Source organism: Meles meles, chromosome X (assembly GCF_922984935.1).
Source record: "Meles meles chromosome X, mMelMel3.1 paternal haplotype, whole genome shotgun sequence".
In the NCBI taxonomy this organism is placed as follows: Eukaryota; Metazoa; Chordata; class Mammalia; order Carnivora; family Mustelidae; genus Meles; species Meles meles.
In genome coordinates, this window is record NC_060087.1 from 61,044,641 (window position 1) to 61,058,133 (window position 13,493).

The 13,493-nt window shown below is 40.3% G+C and overlaps 1 protein-coding gene across 4 annotated transcripts in view; it reads right to left on the reverse strand.

The window, feature by feature from the left end:
* Nucleotides 1–13,493, reverse strand: part of HDAC8 (histone deacetylase 8) — a 221,803-nt gene that overhangs the window by 13,107 nt on the left and 195,203 nt on the right. The window contains exon 12 of one of the 4 annotated variants that reach the window (XM_045995581.1): nt 9,860–10,859. The exons of 1 other annotated variant lie outside the window; for it this stretch is intronic. In XM_045995581.1, coding sequence (XP_045851537.1) covers nt 10,690–10,859 — 170 coding nt within the window. In that variant the 3' untranslated portion in view covers nt 9,860–10,689. 2 more of the 4 variants (XM_045995574.1, XM_045995575.1) reach the window with 2 other exon arrangements.

Sequence of the window (13,493 nt, forward strand, 5' to 3'; positions counted from 1 at the left end):
GAATTTAGTGGTTCATCACTTACATATAATAGCCAGTGCTGATCACTACAAGTGCCCTCTTAATCTCCATGACCCAATTTAGCCCATCCCCCACCCACCTCCTGCCATCTACCCTCAGTTTGTTCTCTGTAGTTAAGAGTATCTTCTCTAGGGGTGCCTGGGTGGCTCAGTGGGTTAAGTCTCTGCCTTCCGCTCAGGTCATGATGTCAGGGTCCTGGGATCGAGCCCCACATCAGGCTCTCTGCTCAGCAGGGAGCCTGCTTCCTCCTGCCTCTCTGCCTACTTGTGATCTCTCTGTCAAATAAATTAATAGAATCTTTAAAAAAAAGAGTATCTTCTCTAGTAAATTCTAGCCTCCTTTCTGCTCCCTGGTTATTTTAGAGCTAACAGCTGGAGGGGAATAAGTGATATAATTGCTTTAGGCATGTACTTTGGGCAAACGGAAAAAAAAAAAAGCTTAATTAAAACATTAGAGGCCTCCAAGTATTCTTCAAAATTTCTTGGTTTGAGGGCGCCTGGGTGGCTCAGTAGGTTAAGCCTCTGCCTTGGGCCCAGGTCATGATCTCAGGGTCCTGGGATCCAGCCCCGCATCGGGCTCTCTGCTCTGTGGGGAGCGTGCTCCTCCCCCCCACCCCGCCTGCCTCTCTGCCTACTTGTGATCTCTGTCTGTTGAATAAATGAATAAAATCTTTTAAAATTTCTTGGTTTGTTGTATACTAAAACCAGCAACTCCATCAGGAAGAAGGAAAATTCCATATTTCCTCTTCTAAACCTTGGGCATGACCTTCAATTTCTCAGGTGGAATTCCAGCTCCCTTCCTTGTTCTGTGACCTTGTACAAGCTAATCAACCTCCCTAAGCCTCATCTGTTGAATGGAGCTAATAACATTATCTACCTCAGAGACAGACTTGCTTCCCAAACTTCAATACTGCCAAGAAATTTGTCGTATTTATATACCACTTATGTGGAAACCTCTCTCATACCAACTCTGTTTAAAAAAAAAAAAACTTAAGCTTATCCTAAGCAATGACATCTGTGAAATCAGATTTTGATGTGACAGTTATATTTCTTTCCCATACACACTAAAACATACACAGCTGACCTTTGAACAGCATGGTTTGAACAGCATGGGTCCACTTATACATGGATTTTTTACAGTATAGTACTGTAAAAATATTTCCTCTTATGATTTTTGTAATACCATTTTTTCTCTACCTTACTTTATTGTAAGAATACAAAAACACTAACTCAAAGGGATACATGCACCCCTATGTTTATAGCAGCATTATTTACAATAGCCAAGCTATGGAAGCAGCCCAAGTGTCCATTGATTGATGAATGGATAAAGAAGATGTGGTATATATATACAATGGAATTTATTATTCAACCACAAAAAACAATGAAATCGGTGCCTGAGTGGCTCAGTCGGTTAAGTGTCTGTCTTCAATTCAGATCATGATCCCAGGGTCCTGGGATGGAGTTCTACATCAGGCTCCTTACTCAGCGGGGAGTCTGCTTCTCCTTCTGCCCCTCCCCCCACTTGTGTTCTTTCTCTCACACACAAATAAATAAATTAATAAATACAATCTAAAAAAAAAGAAATATTACCATTTGCAACAATGTGGATAAAGCTAGAGAGTTTGATGCTAAGCAAAATAAGCCAGAGAAAGACAAATACCATATGATTTCACTCATATGTGGAATTTAAGAAAGAAAAGAATGGAGCAAAGGGAAAAAAAAGAGAGAGAAATCAAGAAACAGTTAATTATAGATAACAAACTTATGGTTACCAGAGGGTAGGTGGTGGGGGGATGGGTTAAGTAAGTGATGGGGATTAAGGAGTACACTTGTAATGAGCACCAGGTGATGTATGGAACTATTAAATCACTATATTGTATACCTGAAACTAATATAACACTGTATGTTAAGTAATGGGAATTAAAAACTTAAAGAAAAAAGAATATAGTACACAAATGCATATACAAAATATGTGTTAATTGTTTATGTTTCAGTAAATTTTCTGGTCAACAGTGGGTTATTAGTAAAGTTTTGGGGGATTTAAAAGTTATATGCATTTGTGTCCACCCAGAGACACCAAAAAACAAAGACAAAAACTTAAAAGAACCCCAAACAAACAAAAGTTATATGTAGATTTTTCAAGTGTGTAGGGTGTTGGTGCTCCTGTCAAATGTGTTCATTGTTCAAGGGTCAACTGTACAGCAAACATACCAAATTCATTCCTGCCTTAGGGTCTTTGATCTTGCTCTTCTCTTTATCTAGAATGTTTTTCACCCCAATTTTTGCAAAGCTCCTTCCCTAACTTCATTAAGCTCTAATCCCAAATGTCACTTCCTCAGGGAAGGCTTTACTCACCATCTACCTAAAATAGCACCCCACTGGAATTTATCAGTAACCAACCTTAAATATTTATTTGTTTACTGCCTATCTTCCTCACTAAAATGTAAGCTTCATGATGGGCAAGGCCTATACTTGTCCTATTTACATCTCTATCACCAGTGCCTAGAATAGTGCCTGGCACATATTAACACCAAATATGTATTTGTTGAGTGCATAAAACATTAAAATAAAAAATTAGCAGTAACCAGGCTCCCCTTCCATCAGAGAAAGCAGAGTGGAAAGCCAGAACTTTTATCCCTGTTCAATGGCAAGGAGGTTTACCCACTGCTATCAGTAGAGACCACATGGGGGGCAGTAACAAAGTTCCACTCCCATTCCCAGCCAGGGTGGTATCAGTGGAGTTCTAATGGGGAACCTGAATTTCCACTCTTGCCCAGCAGTAAGGAGGTGCCCCACCTCCCTCCAGGCTGTCAATGGCAGCTCAGTGGGGAACCTAGACTTTTATCCCCACTTGGAAGTAATGGGGTTGATGTTCCCTCCTCTGCCATCATGATGTCAGAGGAAATCTGCTAAAATGGAAGATTTAAGGAAGATACAGATTTTGTTAAAAAAATCTAAAAATTTCAGGATACAATAGAAAGTCACTTATACCAAGAAACAGGAAACTATGAACTCAAATGGGAAAAAGACAATCAACAGATGTCAACATTGCAATGACATAGATGTTGGAAATGTCAGACAAGGAGTTTAAAGAGGCCATCATAAAAATATTTCACTGAGCAATTCTGAACATGCTTGAAAAAAAAATAAGAAGTCTCAGCAAAGAAACAAAAGAAATAAAAACTAAATGGAAATTTTAGAACTGAAAAATACAAGTAAAATAAAAAACTCAATAGATGGGCCCCACAGCAGAGTGGAGGGAGGTGGGAGAGGTAAAATCAGTAAACTGGAATATAGAACAATAGAAATTGTCTAATTTGAACAAAAGACAAAAAATAGTCCAAGAAAATGAGAAGAACCTCATGGACCATGTGGAACTACAATATAAGATCTAACATTCATGGGGCATCTGGGTGGCTAAGTCGGTTAAGGATTTGACTCTTGGTTTTAGCTCAGGTCATGATCTCAGGGTAGGAGATTGAGCCCTGCGTCTGACTCTGCGATCCGTGGGGAGTCTCCTTGAGGTTATCTCCCTCTCCCTTTGCCCTCCTCCTACTCTCTGTCTCTCTCTTTCTCAAATAAATAAATAAATAAATAAATCTTAAAAACAAACAAACAAACAAACAAAAAACCAAAACCAAAACCACCCAGACAAACAGGATCAACATTCATGTCACCAAAGTCCCAGAGGGCAATGAGAAAGAAGATGGGACTTGAAATGAGTTTCTTTTTAAAAAATTAATTAATTAATTAATTAGAGAGAGAGAGAGAGAGAGAGAGAGCACAAGTAAGCATAGCAGCAGAGGGAGAAGCAGGCTCCCCACTGAGCACAGAGCCTGAGATGGGGCTTGAGTCCAGAACTCTGGGATAATGACCTGAGCTGAAGGCAGATGCTCAAATGATGGAGCCACCCAGGTGCCCCTGAAAAAGAATTTCAAGAAATAATGGCTAAAGATTCCCCAGATTTGGTAAAAGATATAAACCTACAGATTCAAGAATCTGACTGAACTCCAAACTGGATAAATCTAAAGAATTCCACACCAAGTCCTATCATAATCAAATTCCTAAAAAATAAAAATTTTTTAAAAAATGGGGGAAAAAACTATAAAAACAATTCTGGAAAGCAGCAAAAACAGAAACAAAGTCTATAAGGGAAAGATAATTCAAATGACTGGTTTTCTCATCAAAAACCATGTAGGCCAGAAGGATGGTAAGATATTTTTCAGGTGGTGTAAGAAAGTAACTGTCAACACAAAATTCTAGGTCTACGAAAATATTTCTCAGGAATGAAGGGGAAATAAAGATATTCTCAAAGGAAGGAAAATTAAGGGAATCTGTTGCCGCCAGACCTACACTAACAGAATAGCTAAAGGAAGTTTTTGCAATGGAAGAGTAATAATAAAAGAAGGAATCTTGGAACATCAGGAAGGAAGAAAGAAAATGGAAAGAGTAAAAATATGAATAAACATAAACATACTAGGGTTTTCCCCTCTTCAGTTTTTAAAATTATATTTAATGATTGAACCAGAAATGATAACACTTATGTAGTTGTAAAGTATGTAGAGGAAATACTTAAGGCAATTATATTATAAGTGGGAGAGGAGAAAGGACTTATAGGTAGTTAAGTTTTCTAAACTTCCTTCTAACTGGTAAAATGTTGATACTAGCAGACTGTGGTAAGTTAGGCATATATAATATATATCCAGAGACACCACTAAAAAGCCTATACAGAGAGATATAAACAAAACCACTAATGATGAATCAAAATGAAATTTGAACAGAGGTTTAAGTTACCAACAGTAAAGGATGAAGAAGAAAACATAGAAGGAACAAAGGGAACAAAGAGAAAACAAAACATAAAGGGGCACCTAGGTGGCTCAGTCAGTTAAGCAGCTGCCTTTGGCTCAGGTCATGATCCCAGGGTCCTCGGACTGAGCCCCACATTGGGCTCCCTGCTCGGTGGAGAGCCTGCTTCTCCCTTTCCCTCTGCCTGCTGCTCTGCCTACTTGTGCTCTCTCTGCATCCCTCTAATAAATAAATAACATCTTTTAAAAAAACATAAAATGGCAGATTTAGTCCCTAACATATCAAAACTACATTGAGTGTAAATAATCTAAATACATTAGTTAAAAGACAAAGATTGGCAGGGTGGCGAAAAAAGTGATCCAACTATATGCTGTTTCTAAGAAGCTCATTTCAAATATGATATTAGCAGGTTGAAAATAAAAGGATAGAAAATATATGCCATGCAAACATTAATCAAAAGAAAACAGGGGGCAACTGAGTGGCTCAGTGGGTTAATGCCTCTGCCTTCGGCTCAGGTCATGATCTCAGGGTCTTGGGATTGAGCCCCACATCCAGCTCTCTGCTCAGTGGGGAGCCTGCTTCCCCCTCTCTCTCTGCCTGCCTCTCTGCCTACTTGTGATCTCTGTCTGTCAAATAAATACATAAAATAAAATAAAAAAGAAAACAGGAGTGGCTATATTCATTTCAGATAGAGTAGACTTCAGAGCAAAGAAAATTACCATGGACAGAAAGGGACATTACATAATGGTGAAAGGATCAATCTACCAAGAAGATATAGCAACCCGAAATGTATATGTGCCAAACAACAGAGCTTCAGAATACATGAAGCAGAAGCCGATAGCCTTATAAGGAGAAATAGATTCACAATTAGAACTGGAGACTTCAACATCCCTCTCTCAGCAACTGATAATAGAACAAGACAGAAAATGACAAAGGATACAGAAGAACTCTACAATGCTATCAGCCAATAGGATCTAATCGACACTGATAGAACATTCCATGAAATGACAACAGAATACACCTTTTTTTCTAGCACTCACAGAACATATATCAAAATAGACCATATACTGGGCCATAAAAAACCCTAACAGCTGAATAAAATTGAAATTATACAGCACATGTTTTCTGACTACAGTGGTATCAAAGTAGAAATGAAAAACTTCCTGAAAAAGACATCTCCAGGCCCAGATGGTCTCACTGGAGAATTCTACTAGAAAGAAGAATTAACACCAATTCTTCCCTATCTCTTGCAGAAAACAGAAGAGAACACTCCCAAACTCACTTTACAAGGCAGTATTGGCCTTCGCCTGATACTGAAAGCAAATGATGACAGCACAAAAAAGAAAACTGCAGGCTAATATCCCTCATGAATATAGATGCAAAATCCTCAAGAAAATATTAGCAAATAGAATTGAGCAATGTAGATGATAACTGTACACCATGGCCAAGTGGGGTTTATTCCAGATATACAAAGCTGGCTCAAAGTGTGAAAATCAAGCAAGCTAACATACCATATTAAAAGGCTAAAAAAGAAAAATTACATACACATTACTATTAATATCAAATGATGCAGAAGCAGCATTTAACAAAATTTAACACCCATTCATAATAAAAACTCTCATAAAACTAGGAATATAAAGGAGTAATGCTTCAACTTGATAAGGAAGATCTACAAAAACCTACAGCTAACATCATTTATTATGGTGAAATACTGAGTGTTTTTCCTTTAAGTTCTGGAATAAGGCAGGGATGTCTTCTCTAACCATTCTTATTTAATATAATATTGGAAGTCTAAGCCAGTGCAATAAAGTAAGAAAAGGAAACAAAAAGCATACAGATCAGAAAGGAAAAAAACAAAACTGTCTCTATTTGTAGATGAGTGGTGATCTATGTAGAAAATCTTAAGGAATCTATAAAAACAGAATTAATAAATAAGTTCAGCAAGGTCACAGGATATAAGTGCAATATACAAAAACTGTATTTCTATACAGTAACAATTTACACATGGAACCAAAATGAAAAAAACAATAACTCAAAGAAAAACTTAGGTACAAAACTTGTTTAGGATCTGTATGCTGAAAATTACAAAACGCTGAAGAAGGAAATAAAAAAAGTCCGGAATAAATGGAGAGACAAACTATGTTCATGGATTGGAAGATTCAATACAATAAAGATGTCAGTTCTTCCCAAACTGATAACCAGGTTTAACATAATTCCTAACAAAATCACATTAAGGTATTTTGTAAATATAGACAAGATTATTCTAAAACTTATATGGAAAGCAAAGGAACTGGTATAAGCTAAAACAATTTTGAAAAAGAAGAAAGAGGAATCACTCTACCTGATTTAAGGTTTATTATATAGCTATAGTAATCAAGACTGTGAGGAGGAATAATCACATAGCTCAATGGAGCAGAAGAGAAAACTTGGAAAGACTGTTGCCTTGGAGTAAAGGAAGGTTTTGGAGGAATGTGGTCCTAGGGAGCTCTCTGGACTTTACACCTTTCTACTAGACAAAAGAGGCTTTAAAGCCCGAGTCAAAGGAAAATCTGCTCTCTTGAGTGGCCAGCTGGAAGTACTTAAGAATTACTAGAGGTACTTAAGAAAGGAAACAGGACCTGAGATGTAAAATTCTCACTCTCCAGTCCCTATCTTTCCAGCTGTGTGCAGGTGCAGTGACCAGGTTTTGTAAACCAAAAATTAGGAAATAAGTTCTGATAAAATGATAGCAATAATAATAATTAAAAGCTCAAACATGTAGGGGCACCTGGGTAGTTCAGTTGGTTGAGCATCTGACTCTTGTTTTCAGCTCAGGTCATGGGGATTGAGCCTTGCATTGGGCTGCATGCTCAGCAAGAGTCTGCTTGAGATTCTCTCTCCTTCTCCCTACCCCTCCTGCTTGTGTTCTCTCTCTAAAACAAAAAATGAATAAATCTTAAAAAAACAAAACCTCAAACACATATTACTTTTTTTCTGAATAACAAAGCAACACATATTCATGGTAGAAATTTTGAAAAATACAGAAAAACAAGAAAGAACAAGTTAAAAAAATACTCATAATCCCAGTTCTACCACCAAAGTAACTACTGTTAGTATTTTTGTTATATTTCCTTCTGGTGTTTCTCTGTGTATATCCACACACTCACTCATACACACATTATATCTACAAAATTGAGACTATATGGTATTAAATCATTTTGTATCCTATTAATTCTCACTTAATATTATTATCATGACAATAATTTTGTGGCATCCAATTGATTTTAAAATTTTCTTTTTAATTGGCTGCAACAACTCTTCCATGTAGATGTATTTGAGACAATGTATCATACCTCTAATTCAACATATCAAAACAGAACACATCAAGTATATGTTTCTGTAAAACTATCCCCCTCCTCCAATGGCTCCCATCCCAGTTGGTATCCAGGCTGGAAAGCTCAGAATCATCTTTACTTCTTCCTTTCTTTTTGATCCCGTATACATGACCCATTTCGAAGTGTTCTTGATACTCTCTTCCAAACAACTCTCAGCCATTTGGGAGGAATAGAACAGGAAATATCCTAATATCACTGTTCTGGTCCAGGCTCTTTCAGACTCAATCTTGGAATACTACCATGATTCATCCAAATATCACTGCATCATGTTATGTCCTAATTCCAGAACCTAGAATGGCTGTCATTTTATTGTATCCAATATGGACTACTCAGCCCGAAATTCAAGGGAACTTGCAATCTGCCCCTGGCACTCACCTGAGTCTCCCTCGCTTATGAGCACTTCTGCATTCTTATCAATTTAAATCCTCCAAACCTTTTGAAAGCAGTCTCCCTAAAGTCTTACTCCCCCACTTCTATATAGTATCAACCTTATTATATCCTCATCTGTCTGAGAGGGTTAATTTTGTCTCCTTCCCTAGACTTCTCAGCTGTTTATTAAAGGCAGAGACCATATTTTAAACTTCTGTTACACCTCTCATGGCACTAAGAACATGAGAGGCTCCAAAAATGGATCATTGATTGATTTAATGGGGCTCTGAAGTGGAGACATAACCATACTTCTTAAAATTAACTTGGTTCACAACCTCACCTTGGGAGACATTGCAGGGTGAAAAGGGTTTACTGGGGGCAATTGAAAAAAGCAGACGGAGGATGATGAGTAGATTTGACTGACCAATACCGTTATAAAGCAGAGGGCACCAGGTCTGAATTCAAATCCTGAGGGCACCACTTACCTGCTACATTGGGCATGGTACACAATGTCTTTGGCCACCAGTTTCCTACCTTATGAGGTAATTGTGAGGATTAAATGGGATCACATATGTAAAGAATCCACCATATGGTATAGTACAGTTTGGCTTTCAATAATAGTTCCCACCTCCTGGATTTATGTAGGTATTTAGTGTCTTCATAGGTAATCTACTGAGGGTTTTCATGGTTTGTTAAAAGCTGTTGTCTAGGGATGCCTGGGTGGCTCAGTCAGTTAAGTGGTTGCCTTCGGCTCAGGTCATGATCCCAGTGTCCTGGGTTTGAGTCCCACATCGGGCTCCTTGCTCTGAGGGGAGCCCGCTTCTCCCTCTGCCTCTGCCTGCCACTCTTCCTGCCTGTACTCTCTCTAGCTCTCTGACAAATAAATAAATAAAATCTTAAAAAAAAAAAGCTGTTGTCTAGGGCTGCCTGGGTGGCTCAGTTGGTTGGGTGTCTGCCTTCGGCTCAGATCATGATCCCAGACTCTTGGGATTGAGCCCCGCATTGAGCCCCACATTGGGCTTCCTGCTTGGTGGGAAGTCTGCTTCTCCCTCTGCCTCTCACCCGGCTTGTGTTCTCTCTTTTTCTCAAATAAATAAATAAAATCTTTTAAAAGAATAAAAGCTGTTGTCTAAGTTACTACTACCTTGGGGAGCAGTCTTCATTCTTATTTTAGAATTTATAAGTTTTTCAGCCAGACACTTTTTAAAAGATTTTATTTATTTATTTGACAGAGGGAAAGAGCAAGCACAAGCAGGGGGAGTGGCAGAGGGAGAGGGAGTAGGCTCCCCTTTGAGCAGGATGCCCAATGTGGGGATTAATCCCAGGACTCTGGGATTATGACCTGAGCTGAAGGCAGACGCTTAACCAACTGAGCCACCCAGGTGCCCCTCAGCATGATATTTTTACAACTTCTCTTCCTGTTGAACAATGACAGCAACAACAAGCCTTTCCAATTCTTTTACTCTTTAGTGAAACAAGATAGGAACCTGGTCAGTGGGGAAGAAAGGCTGGTAGTAGACTCTTGGAAAGAACCACAGTGGACTGGAGAAGAATAAAAGGACAAGTGATGGCAAGGGAAGGTAGGGAATGGACATCACAGAGATCCTCCCCTGAAGTAATGCAGATTGGCTCAGGGTATTCTCTACAGTCCTGCTCCAAATTCTTCTAAGAAGCCCTAAAGCAGAAGGTCAGTCTGTCTTGGGACCAACTCTGCCTTTCAACTTATCCTATGGCTTCTCAGGAAACAGGAGAAGGTGTAGAAGCAAGTTGAGTTTCCATGGTATAGAGTCCCGCCAGGCAGGAGTGCTGCTTCAAGCTTGGAGCTTCAGCAGGCCTTGGACATGTCCAGACCTGATGTCCTAATTGCTAGTCCTTAGAAGAATGTCAATCCCAGGCTTCAAATTGCTCGAGGAGGAGCAGCTTACACTCAGCACAATGGTGTTCCTGAGAATATTACCAATAGATGTGCAAAGGGACTCATCTTGGGGTCATGGAACTGTATATAGCAGAGTGGGGCTGGTAAACACCACACACTTCAGGTAGCAGGAGCTGGATGGGTTGGCTTCTTCCACCTTTTGTCCTCTTTTACTTCTCTACTCAGCTCAAAATGGAGTAGAAAGCTTCAATGATAGTATGGTTGGCTGATGGGAGCATGGCAGGGGTAGGTGTTAGAGAATGTTAAAAGGCCTGGGTCAGAGGCCAGGACTGCCAAGTGTTGCTCATGGCTATCTTCCTCCCATTTCCAATGAGACATCCGATTTTCGGTGCTTTGGGTCAGCCACGTGGAATGAGCTGGATATGCAGTGAAGGGTGGGAAGAGTTTACCAGGGGCAATTGGAAAAGGGGGGGGGGTTAAAAATGGGATTGAAAAAATGAGGTATGACAAATATACTTGGCAGGGCAACACTGCAACGAGAAGAGGGGGGGTGCTGGAAAGGACAAACAGCCTGACTTCAAAGCCCCAGTTCAGAAAGACCAGGGTTCAAGTGTGTGCTCTACCCGCTATTAGCACTGTGTGTAGCAAATAGTAGGTGCTTAGTAATTGCTTGCTGAATGAATGAACAAATGTGACCTTGGCCAAGTCACTTATCTTCTCTGAGCTTCAGTTTCCTCATCTGTAAAATAAATAGTAGCTATTGTTCTTATTATTTCACCTGTGTTTTCTCTCCCTTATACCCACATCAGTTGGCTAGTCCATCTGCCCAACCCTGCACTGTATGAGATGCCAACTCAGCCTCCTTCATCAAGGGTGAGAAAAGGCAGATGTTTATAAGGCCTTCTCTTACTTCTTGTGTCCTCCCCCTCCTCTTCCTTCTTACCTCTTGGCCCTATCTGTCTCCTTTTCTATTCCAGGCAAACTTGGGGTACAGTCTGGGAACTCACAGCAAGTGAGTTATAACCTTCAATTACAAAGCCAACACATACTTGTGCATGCACAACTCACCCTCCCTCTGCACTCAGCCACAGAAGGTTGTGTCTGGGTTGCAACAAGAAGCTTTTGCCCCCCTCGGGACCTTTACTCAATTCAAATGTCATCAGTACTGGGGACTAGAAAAACTCTACCCCTGTTTCCTCACACAGAGCCAGGCAGGCTTGGGGAGCTAGCCATCCCTGGGGATTGATCACATCAGCACTGTTCCAACTCTGGAAAGTTCAGTGTGAGCCAGCTCTTCTAGAGTACATCAACCAGAGGAAAGGCAAACAAGTCTAAGCACACGAAGATGGTGTGAGGATCATTTTACAGTAGTGGGCATGAGCTAGGCTGAACGATCCACACTTCCTTGTGAGCACTGACACATATCTTCGAGATTCACTGGCATGAGAAGAGCAATTTGTTAGGGCAATACATAGCTTTTTCCTGTATAAAGCTAACAGCTTGAATTGACTCTCCAAGGTTTTTTGTCTTTTTTTTCCCCCTCTTGGAAAGACTAATGGGCAGTAAAGATGGGATAAGGTGAGGTCTAAATTTGCCTTTCCCTCCAGTCAACCTGTGGCACATGGGACGTATCTCTATGAGATGAACCTCCCCAGGTTTGATCTTCAGTAGGTTAAAAATCCCATCTTTTGTGCTTCTAGGGATGTGATGAGAAAGAGAAAAAAACCCAAGCTCAAAGGCTGAACAAATTCAATTGAGACATACTGGCTAAACTCCCTCCCATAGAGTGGAGCTTAATCCATCCACTCCATCATGGCCATTGCATCTTCCCAAATCAATCCATGCCTCCCCCTCCTTTGTTTTTAATATGGGGGAAGGAGGGCAAGAGACACTGCGAGAAATGGCCAGCCTCACTGAGGTTTTAATATGCAAGAACAAATGATAAGTCATGTAGGCAGGTTCAGGAAAATCTTTCAGAATGTAGAAAATTCAGCAGCTTTTCCACACTGACCATTGTCATGGCAACGCACTATCTGATGGCAGCATGCGTCACCAGGCTGGAGGGGCACGGTCTCAGTATAGCAGGTTAGCCTGACCATTTTTAGCAACATTTGGACTTCTTTCTAGCCTCATTTCTTCTTGGTTTAGCTGAATTTCTTTCTGGTTCTGGACTTGTGAGCTCTGCTCATTTGCATGGCTAGAACACAAGACTTTGTCAATATGAAGGAGATGGCTAAATGGAAAATCTGATCATTCCTAGTATTCTATAGCCAGTCTACTTGCTGTCCGCCCTCCCTAGCTCCTCCCCACCCACTCTCAGCCATTTAATTTCTTTTCTTCTCATCAATTCTTTCCTCTACACAGTATTACCTCCCCCCACCCCCGCCCCAACAACTGTGACTCATCCACCAACCCCTGCACTCTCATCATATTCCTTTTATTGTTTTTCTATTTTCTCATTTTTAACATACAGCATCCTAGGATCTTAGGATTAGAAGGAACCTTAATAATCTAGTACAATTGCCCTCCCCCAGTGCAGGAACACGTCTATGATATGACAGTCAAGTGACTATCTAGCCTCTACTTGCAAGTCTCTGGGAACAGAGTCCTCATTCCTTTTTGGGCAGCCTGCTCCAGTTTGGGTAGCTCAAAATGTTAGAAAATTCCTCCTCCTACTGAATACAAATTTGCCTTTTTTATAATATTTACCCATGAGTCCTAGTTCTGTGCCCTGTGACCACATAGACTCTGCGACAGCCTCTCAGAGATATGAAGTAAAGACCACATCTCCCTAGGTCTTTTCTCCAAAAGCCTCAGCTCCTCCAACCAGAACTCTTGGAGCCTGGTCTACAGTCTTTTCTCCCTCCTGACTGACCAGTAGCATGCTCCTGTGTGCCTAGAGCCCTTTTAAAGTGAGGATGATACTGCATCAGCATGTCTGGAGGCCAACTTGTGCTGGAGACTCACACCAATGTCCCCCTTGACTAAAATCCCTAGCTCTTTCAGATAGAATGCTGCTGAGTCATATCTTCCCATCTTGTGTGTGTCCA